The sequence below is a fragment of the Pinus tabuliformis genome, chromosome 8 (genome assembly GCF_031772625.1).
Source record: "Pinus tabuliformis cultivar Carrire ecotype Pingquan chromosome 8, CPIR1, whole genome shotgun sequence".
Classification (NCBI taxonomy): Eukaryota; Viridiplantae; Streptophyta; class Pinopsida; order Pinales; family Pinaceae; genus Pinus; species Pinus tabuliformis.
Genome location: NC_142294.1, coordinates 1,254,880,080 through 1,254,891,481, shown reverse-complemented (window position 1 = coordinate 1,254,891,481; position 11,402 = coordinate 1,254,880,080). Strand labels below are relative to the sequence as shown.

The 11,402-nt window shown below is 32.0% G+C and overlaps 1 protein-coding gene across 1 annotated transcript; it reads left to right on the top strand.

The window, feature by feature from the left end:
• The first annotated feature begins 1,631 nt into the window (after nucleotides 1–1,631).
• On the top strand, nucleotides 1,632–2,252 carry LOC149239931 (cyclin-T1-2-like). The gene has a single exon (XM_089370009.1). It carries the CDS (start codon nucleotides 1,632–1,634, stop codon nucleotides 2,250–2,252), a length of 621 nt encoding a protein of 206 aa, XP_089226135.1.
• The last annotated feature ends 9,150 nt before the right edge of the window (nucleotides 2,253–11,402 follow it).

The following is an 11,402-nucleotide window of genomic DNA, read 5'->3' as shown; positions in this document are numbered from 1 at the left end:
ATGTATTTTCCAAATAAATTTAAACATGAAGTTTTGAAATATTGTGATTACTCGCATGTATCATTACTATTTCAATTGCTTTTACTGTAGCATAAGTGCTATGATTTTTTTCCCAAAAGAATATTGTTTATAATTTCATTAACAAAAATAAATTATAATACAACAAATTGAACTGAATGAAATTGTCAGTGTGTCTTTAAATTAGACGACACTATGTTTCATTATTACTATTTTCTATCCAATAATTCATGTCTCACACACAAGTCACTATATTTCTCCATACTAGAGTGTAACATAGGAGTTGATTAGTTGATTTTTCCTATAAACTTATTGATTCTTCATCAATTAAATAAAAATTAATTCACAAGATCCTTCAATAGCTTCATATGAAGATGAACAAAAGATCCATCTGAACTCCAATTCTATCTTACATTAAAACGAATAAAAAAGAAGTTAAAATGTAAGTTTGTTGGTGCATGTCACCTAAATATCCGTAATATAAGACGGATAGCTCTAATACACATGTCTATAGGTAAAAAGGCATTCTAATAAGAGTCTTATACTTCTAATTAATTTATTGCTTAATTATTCCTATATCAATTATTATTTGAATGAAAATCTTATATTAGATATTATTTTGGGATTCAACTGCCTTAAGTAAGTCATTCTGTGGCTACTTCCATGTGATGTAGTAGATGACCTCTCCCTGGCTCAAACACACTTAATTGTGGAGATTTCCCCACAATCAAGTCCACTTAGCTTGCTACCCCATTTGCAAAACCTTAGCAAGTATTGTGCCTCATGAACCACTCACATAAAGTTCCCTTCACTCTTAATACGAAAATTTTATATCTCAGACTTGTATATAAATTTTAAATGTTAACATTAACACCCAAATTATTATAAATTTGGTTTAAAAACATAAAAAAAAAATAACTTACAATTTTCCTGGGGTTTAAAAAGCCTTAAAATAAAATTTATGAATGCTAATGTGTGTATATAAATTGAAATAGCATGCTATAAACTATAATTAAATATATTAGAGATTTAATAAATCAATATCGTTATAAGTAAAACATAGTTATCTCACACTATCATTTTATAAGCACACACATTGGAACATTGCTTTATTTACTCATTTACATTTATTAAGTATATGTCATAAAATGAACGACTTTATGGTGACTTTGGGGTGGTCAATGACACTAGTTGAGCCAAGTTTTAGGGTTAAGAAGTTTAGAAACATCTAATCCTACTCTTAGGCACTTAGGAAGTGAGATGTTACTATCTTACCAGTTAAATCACTACATAAAAAAGAACATATCACAAATTAGATTTGAATTCAAGTGAGCAAGATAACAATATCTCTTCAACCGCTCAAATTAAACCTAATAGCCAACATATTTTCTATATTTTCAAATTTCCCATCACTAAAACCACACAACAATTTTTACTTCAATAAAACCACAGAAAACAATTTTTACCAAAATTGAAATCTTAAACGATAAACGGCTCCCAAGAAAACCTGAAACCAACCAAAAATTCTATACTTGCGATTTTCTGGGATCTCCATTACTCAAACAAATTAGTCATCGGATTGTTGACTCCGTCTCACTGCCTCGCCTACATAAATGACCTCTTCTCCATTCTACGGACCACCATCCTTCATTCTCGTCCTCCGCCTGCATCGCGCGGTGTCGAACCCCAAGCGTGCAAAAATGCCTGCCGGAGGCCAAGACGAGGAATCCGGCCCTTCCAGAATCCATGGATTGGGCGAGGGATGGTATTTTACCCGATCCCAAATCGACAGATCTAGCCCTTCCAGAATCCATGGAATCGATGCAGAGCAAGAGAATCGCCTCAGGCAATCGTACTGCTCTTTCATCGAACGTCTGGGAGTGGAATTAGGGCTGCCCCAGGGGACCATCCCAGCAGCTACCATACTGTGCCACCGATTCTATCTCCGCCAATCTCACAACAGCAACGACAGATGCACAATCGCAGCCAGCTGCCTGCTCCTCGCCAACAAACTCAGTGATCAGCGAATTAAAATGTTGGACGAACTTACTCCGAAAGCCATCCATGAAAACGGAGATGCAGCCTCTGCGAAACTCGAGCAGATGCAACAACTAATATTGAAGGGGGAGCATTTAGTGCTGACAACACTAAACTTCGATCTCGAGATCGAAAACCTTTACAATCACCTCGCCTCTGCCGTCAAAATGTTCAAAGCTGAACACTGGCATTCTTAATGATGGATTGATGACGACGGTATGTCTCCAGTTCAAACCCCGCCAGGTAGCTGGCGCTGCCTTCTATCTGCCAACCAGGTGCCTCCGAGTCAAGTTGCCAGGATACAGAGAACCCATGGTTTCTGGAGTTCGATATGTCAATTCCTCAACTTGAAGATATTTGCTGTAAACTGCTGGAGTTTTGTAAATTCAAATTAAAGTTGTTAAATTTCATTGAGTATTCTAAAATTTTTGCAAGATTTCTTGAATTTTTTTGCCTAATTTTAACTAAAAATAACCAGCTAAAAAATTGTTTATATGAAATAGCAAAAATTTCAACTTAAAAAAAATATTTATTAATTTTTTAAACCGTGATGAAGTAGTTTAATTCATTCTTTCTTTCAATATTTATAAATTGTTTATTGTAAAAGTGGTTAAGTACTTTAATTCATTCTTTCTTTCAATATTCATAAATGGTTTATTTTAAACCTGGTTCAGTAATTTGACCTCGTTCTTTCTTTCAATATTCATAAATTCTCCCATATTCGTAAATTATTTCCAGAAATTGATCATTCGTACATTATTTCCGGAAATTGCAAAAATGATGAATTGTGTACACCATGTTTAAAAATAGAAATTGAATTAAATTTAGTCGCGTAGATATTGATAATGAAAACATGATATTGGCTATTTATTGGTCTTCTGATTGTTTTATGGTTATCAAGTTTTTTTCCCAAGGCTATCTTCTTTTTATAGAGGAAATATATTCTAAAAATGTGTGATTTTTTAATTTATATTATATTATTTGTTTTTTAACACAATTATTAATTATTTGTTTATGATATTTAAATTTTATATATATATAACTAATTGATATAATATTTTTTTAATTAATTAAAAGAGTAATTTAAATTTTATAATATATATTAAAATTTATTTGTATTTATATATTGTGATTCAAGTATAGTTTTGAACTAAAAACGAAGTTTGATGGTGATTTATATAGAAAAATAGTGTAATGAAAATATTTGGAGGACAACTATAAATATAATTTAGTGACTTTATTATGGCCTTTATTCTTAATATATATTAGTGTTTTTTCAATATTTATTATTTTTTTAAACTATGTTAAAGGTCTTTCAACCTTTTTCTACAAAAGACTTATAGATATAGACAAAATTTACTTTCCATAGAAAAATCATTGTTAACGAATATTTGTGACATAACGAATACCATTTTTTATTGACTTCTGCATCCATGTTTACTACTTTACTCATTAAATTTTTGCAGTATATTTGTTCATTTTCAACATATGATAGAAGTTAATAGTAGAGAAAGCTTCCTGATTTAATCAATAGTACTTAGCAACTTGGAAACTTTAGGAAAATATCCATAAACAAGGTGATGGATAACCAACTACTAATCTACCAATAGCACCAAAACATTAATGTTTTATTTTGTGGCTAAAAACAAGCCTTTGCATATTCCATATCTCTCTGTCCCATTATTTGTCCAATTTCTTAACCCCAACTATATTCAATTTTAATGTTTCCATAAAATTACCTCACCCAAACTATATTAAATTTTAATTTTTTCGCTTAAAATTTAAATATCAATCCACACTTCTACTACTCTATTATAAATATCTTTTTCATAATAATTTGATAAAATGATTTTTTGAGATTTCATAAAAATTAATTTATTAATAAATTTTATTAAAAATCCAATTAAAATTAAAAAATGTGTAATGGTGATTTGATTTCCAAAACACCATAGCTATTTTCCCATTTATAAATATTTGTTTTCTAGTTATTTATAATTTAGTGAATATCTTGCCAAGCTCCACTCCGTGACCATTTTCATATTGGTAAAAAATGATCCGACGATCTTCATAATGGTAAAGAACGATGGCCGTATTAATTGAAATAGGGAATTTGGTATAATTTTTTGGAATTATAGTTTGAAATTTTCAAAAAAAAAAATTATTAATTAAAATTTTAATTTAATACTTTTTATTATTTTTTTAATAACCAAATATTTTTTTTCTTGAGAATGTAATATATAAAGTAATAATTAATCACAAATGTGTTATAAAAATTAAAATTAAAAATAAAATTATTTATATATAAAATAAATTTGGTTTAAAAATAGAATAAAAATAGATATATATTTTTTTAAATCAAATTTTAATATTAAAAAATATGTAAAAACACAATTTCAAATTTGAAAAATATTTGAAAATAAATTAAGAATAAAAATGTATTTTTTTTAGTTTGTGACCACTAGAATTTTTTCAGTAAAATTTTAACATAATTTTAAATCCAAAACTGTATAATGGAAAATTCTATTATTTATTCAACCTAACTAACATTTCCCCATCTTATATATATAATTGATGCAATAATTACTATCACTCCATAAGCCTTATGCCATCAAAACCTTTTCTATTTTTAGGTTGTTACCATTGGAGGATATTAAGTTATATCCACCAATATGTACATTGTTACATTATATTTAATGTTTTTTTGTGTGATGTATAAGTATTCTTGATATAATGCCTTAAAATTTAAGGTATAAGCTACGGTTGATGTTTCTATAAGGGCCCACTCTTTGTCAACTAACCTATACATATATTAACTACTAGTTGTATCTTCGTTCTCATCCCAAGGAACAATTTACCAATTATGTAACAACGTTGAAGACCATAAAGGTGACCTATCCTTCTCTCCAACTCTCTTTAGTATTGAGGTGAATTACAGCCGAAGGGTTACAGTCCAAGCCATAAAACTCTATAATGGTATTTAAAAGACATAAAATTCAAACTGCTTACTCTTGAGAACTGTGTCCCAAAGTGTGAGGCAAGAGATTTACAATTCACACATGACAAGAAATTATGCTATGCAAACATACTTTTATCATAGATCTTAGAGGGAAAAGTAAATTCACATGAACACCAAATTCCCCCATGCTAGACATCATAATAAAGAACAACATTTTGCAAGTAAGCATTAAGTGTTCATGGATGTACATGACATCGTTCGAGCCATGAGTGCATCAACGAGCCATGAGTACATCAACGAGCCTTGCAAGTCTTACAGTCAACACATTCATAAACACTTAAAATCTTGCAACGTGCATAATCTAACAAGATTCATTACTTTTCAAAAAACCAAATGGATAAGCTATTTATACTTATCTCTTCAGCCAGTAATAGGCCAACTACAATGTAGTCGTTTTTGCAATTGTCCATCATGTAGCCATATCCAATGTTTGAGGGAATTTTCAATCAAGGAGTTTCACATGAATTTTCAATCAAGGAGTTTCACACACAATTATTAGTTGCATACTCGAGAAAGGGAGTTCAATATCTACTATATTTCACAAGTTCTCTCTAGTAATGAGAACCTAAGTTACTCACTTACTCACTAATTTAAAATACAGGGCTTCACCCAAGGTGGGATGCGTTATGTCTAAGTTCCAAGGGGAATTTGTTTTGGTTGTTTCAGAGGTACCTTTTCATGAAAAGCATCAAAAGATTTTGTATTCCACTTTTAAGGTAGTTTTACAACCTCGCAAGAAGCACCACAATGATTCAAAATTCCATATCCTATTTGTTGAACAACTAGGTAAAAAGCACAAGGTTGTTTCACACCCTCATGGAAAGCACCATAGTGATTCACTTCCTCCACGTCGCTCCCCAGTAATCCTATAGGCTTTGATACACAATCTAATGGCCTATGTACAAGAGACCTAGGGAATATCACCCTAGCTTTTAAGCACTACTTTTGAGAAAATACAATCTAATTTAGTCATTTGACTAATTGTGGGTGCTTCATTGCCTCTCTTTGGAAATGTTCTTCTTCTTTTTTATGCTCATTGTGACCACTCTTATTCATCTTATTTCACATTTTTAGCATTTCCTTCCTTCGCTCTTCACTTCAATGATCACGCATTAAGTGTCTTCTCCTTCACACCTTCAACCATGTTTTATCGTAGCTTCCCTCCTCCGAACCACATTCTATGGTGAATGGGATAGATATGGGCATTGAAATAGCCCATGTTTCCTATTCCAAAACATTTATGACTTTTAGTTCATGCTAGTCCTTGGCTGAGGTAGTATTCAAAGAAATTAAGCGAAGCTAGTATGAGCTTGCTCGTGACACACCATAGGTAACCAAACATACACACAACAAGTATGCCAATAGACACACAAATAGATTTCACCTAAGAGCTTTGGGTTCATATATGCCTCCCCTTAGCTAATCATAAAATTATTTTCACATAAATTTACATATTTCCATGATTCACACACTGTTGTTTTTACATAGATGAGGTGTTACGAAAAAGGGTTCTTACACTAAGAGGTGAAATACTCACTTATTGTGTCTCGTCAAATTGATCATTCCTCTTCAGGATGCAAATAATTTTCCCATACTGATTGAATAGAGGGACATTCCAAGAACAAATAAGAGATAAATTCTTTGTAAGATCGAAAAAGATGATATTGAGAAGGACTATTTATTCCCCTCTTTTATTTTTCAGTGCTTAAAATATTTTGATACAACGATATATATATATATATATATATATATATATATATATATATATATATATATATATATATATATATATATATATCTATATATATATATATATATATATATATATATATATCTATATATATATATATATATATATATATAATTAATGCATGCTACACACCCACAATTATGATTTCAAGCACTCCCATTGATTCGAGGTGGGGAGACTGACATCCTACAATCAATGTTGTTGAATATTGTTAGGCGTGACATATTTGGAACAATTTAATGATTCCAAAGTTTTTTTGCATTCCCCTCACATGAATGCCAATATTTTCTAAATGATGTTGTTGTATTAAGTGGAACCTTGCATAATTATTTTTATGTTTGACTATTTATGTTGTGGGTAAGTCGAAAACCATAACTATTAACAATGTTTTGGTTAAGTAGAAAATTATAGCTATTAGCAATCTTAGATATATTTGAATATTAGATATAATTGAACAATAATTTCTTGGTGCTTTGGCTTGTATGAAATACCAATATTTTTAGTGGAAAGAAAATATTATCTTTAAAAAAAATGATAACGTACTTTGAATTCATACTCTCTTTCAATATTCATGAATATTCATAAACTGTTTAGTTCCTTTCAATTCATTCATTCTTTCAATATTTATAAATAATTTCCATAGTCATAAAATATTTCAAAAAATTGAGAAAATATCAAATGTTTACACATATATTGAATTAAAATTCATACTCTCTTTCAATATTCATGAATATTCATAAACTGTTTAGTTCCTTTGAATTCATTCATTCTTTCAATATTTATAAATAATTTCCATAGTCATAAAATATTTCAAAAAATTGAGAAAATATCAAATGTTTACACATATATTGAATTAAACTTGTTTCATAGATATTGATAATGAAAACATGATATTGGCTATTTATGGTTATTGTGATTATTTTATTTTATTTTTCCATATTTTAGGGTTATTCACTTTTCATTTAAGAAATATGTTTTTTTTTTTGGTAGGTAAGTACCCACAGGGGATTTGAACCAGTGACCTATCACAAGGAGTGCCTTAACAGTGCACCCATTCACCATCAATCAAAAGCCCCATGGGCATATAAGAAATATGTTCTAAAAATATGCGATTCCTTAATTTATATTATATTATTAATTTTTTTTTAAATATTGATTATTTGTTTATCATATATATATATAAATATATAAAGTTGATATAACAATTTTTTTTGGCTAAGTGAAAGAGTAATTTAAATTTTATAATTTATATTAAAATTTGTTTGAAATCTTATATATTGTGAAAAAAAATATGGTGTTGAATCAAAATAAGCACCTCAATCATGATGTATAGGAGGATATTACAATGAAGTTATTTTTTAGGCCAATTATACTTGTAACTTGAAAACCTTACTATGGTCTTTATTCTTAATATATATTAGCATTTTTTCAATATTTATTAATTGTTTACTATGTTAAAGGAGAGTGGCTCTTCTGGAGGGTAGGAGCGAAGGAGTGAAATTGGTAAGAACTACGGTATCAAGAATACTCATGAGTTGAATGCCATGGAGGGGCACAAAGGGGAGAGCTCCACTCCCTCCTACAGACAAGCAGTAGCCAGTCAATGTCAGAAACCATTGGAGATGGCTAGAAGTCTTTCAGGAGAAGGGAAAAGGAACATTGGTTAGGCACAGGACTTGGCCAATTCAAGGGAGGACAACAATTTAAAAGAAAACGAGGAAGAGGACAAAAAATAAGAAGCAAAAATCAAAATGCAAAAGGGTCCATGTAAGCCTAAGGTTGAGGTCACACCCAGAGTTGTTTTAAATGATCATGCACTGCAAGCGCACAGGGATCACATGCAGACCTATGCTATTATTTTTAAATTAATGGGATTATTGCCCACTGAGAAGGCATTGCAGGCGTGGATTAAATACCATTGGAAACCCAAAGGAGGCATAGACCTACATATTGGATCAAAAGGCTTCTTCACAGCAGTCTTCACAAACATAGAGAACAAAGACATCGTGTTTGAAGGAGGGACTTACTTCTATGTAGCTGTAGGCCTTTATATGCAGCCTTGGATGATGAATTTCCTACCGGAATGAGACACTTTCACTTCAGTCCCGGTCCGGGTAAGATTCTATTCCCTACCTTTAGATTACTGGTAAACTGAACCTTTATTTGCAATAAGAAATAAAATACGGTGTTTTGTTAAAGCTTCTGAGGGTACCAGAAGGGGAAAATACACTTCCTTCACTCGAATATGTGTGGAGATGGATCTCTCTAGAGCTCTACTGGACGAGGTCATCATGTAAGTTTTTTATGAAGAATGGGTGCAAACCATGGATTATGAACATATTCCTTTCAGATGTTGAAGATGCCATGAACACGAACACCTATTTAGAGATTGCCCTCTTTTAAAATAGAGACCAAAAGTAAAGCTCCCACAGCGAAAGATACTGAAATCTTTCACAAAATGGGGTATAGAGGAAAGGGGGGTAAAAGGAGGCCCAAGAAAAATCAAACATAGGGGTAGTAGGCCAGTTAGAATAGGTTCCAAGTATTAGAAGAAGAGAAAGAGAAAACAAAGGTAGATCAAGAAATGGAGGAAAGCCAAGTAGAGAAGGATAAGGAGGAAAATAGTGTGAAAACACAAGATACTTATAAACAGACATGGACTATACTGAACAACGAGGAACTAGAAAGGGACTAAGAAATGACCTCAAGTGAGATGGAAATGGAGGATCATGAACTACAGGATATTCTTGACAGAGAACACCTAGATTTGGAAGGCTTCTTAAAATAGAGGACCATGGGAGGGGTTGACTCATTACCTCAAGAAGATTATAACTGAGTGCAGTAGTTGTTCCTATGGAGAACCCAGATTAATGAGCTGGAAGGACAAAGACACACAGAAAGGAAAGGAAATGAAGGCGTAAAAATTATGAAAACCATACCAGGACTAGCTCCTAGGAATCCATGAAGGAAAAGGGGTAGGAAAAAACTAAATGAGTTATTGATGGAATGTGGAAAACTAATGAGAGATTTAGGTAAGATGAAAGATGTGACTAGCTACTCCTTTACAAATCTTTCTAATGAAGCCAACATCTTGGAATATCATAGGTTTAGGAAGTAGAAGGAAACAAATGTTACTCAATAATAGAATGAAAGAAGAAGCTCCAGACATGACCTTTATCTAGGAAACTAAATGTTCCATTTAAAAAATAAAGGAGATACACAATAGATGGCTCAATAAATATGAGTTTCTAGAAGCCAAAGCAGACAAAACAGTAGGAGGTATTCTTACTCTTTGGAACCCCCAAAAGATTGGCATAATAGATGCTAAGGCATCTAGGAATTGTTTATCAGTGGTTATTAAGCCTGTTGGAGATAGGGAGATGTATTTAATTACAAATGTTTATGGGCCTCAAAGACCTAATGATAAACTCAGGCTTTAGAATTCTCTTGGGGAGCTAAGAGATAGACATGCAAATATATCATGGATAATGGGAGGGGACTTTAACATGATCAAATCCCTTTCGGAGAAAAAAGGTGGCACTAGAACTTTAGGCAAAGACTCTATAGAATTTCAAAATTTTCTTCACAACATGAAGCTATTGGACATAGATACGAGTAATGGCCTCTTTACCTGGAACAATAAGAGAGGAGGAGAGTCTTAAGTAGCCTCAAAGCTAGATAGATTCCTTATCTTAGAGGACCTCATGCTCATTGGCATGGATATGATAATAAAAATTATCCCTTTTGGTGGCTCGGACCATTGGCCGTTCCAACTTGAGGTTCAGGGCATTGGCAACCCCAAGAACAAACATTTTAGATTTAAGAATATTTGGCTCACCCACCCATATTTTATCAGCAACATTGCTAAATGGTGGATAGAGGATTTGCAGATTCAGGGTACGAGAATGTTTCTACTACACAAAAGACTGAAACATATCAAGATGAAAATCAAATATTGGAACAAGAATGAGTTTGGCAATATTTTTAAAGTGAAAAAAGTTGTGGAAGGTAAAATGCAGGAACTGAATCAAGCCCTTATCACAGATGGCTTTGATAGGGCAAGGAACGATCAAGTCACCAAGCTTCATTAGGACTGGGAGAATCTATGTAAACAAGAGGAGATATTTTGAAGACAAAAATCAAGGGTTCAATGGCTAAAGGAAGGGGAGAGAAACACAAGGTTTTTCCACGGATTCACTATGGAGAATACATAATAGGATCTCAACGATCAAGGACTCTGAAGGTCAATTACTCAATACCCATAAAGATATAGAAGCTGTGTTGGTTCACCACTTTCGAAGTATCGCAGAGGAGGACATCTTAGATAGAGATCATTTTATCAGGGACTTCTCAAAGCACATTCCTAAGTTAGTAACAAGGGAAGATAATTACAATCTCAATAGGCCGATGAATGAAGATGAGGTTAATGAGATTATCAAGGAAATGGAAAATGGAAAAGCACCTGGCCCTGATGGTTTCAATGTCAATTTTTTTAAAGCTTGCTAGAACATTGTCAAGCAAGATATTCTGGATGTCGTGGTGGACTCTTGAATCAGTAGAACCATTCTGAAGGTGCTCAAT

What these genes read in the sequence shown, in the direction of transcription:
- LOC149239931 (XM_089370009.1), top strand. Translation starts at nt 1,632, where the DNA reads ATGACCTCTTCTCCATTCTACGGACCACCATCCTTCATTCTCGTCCTC.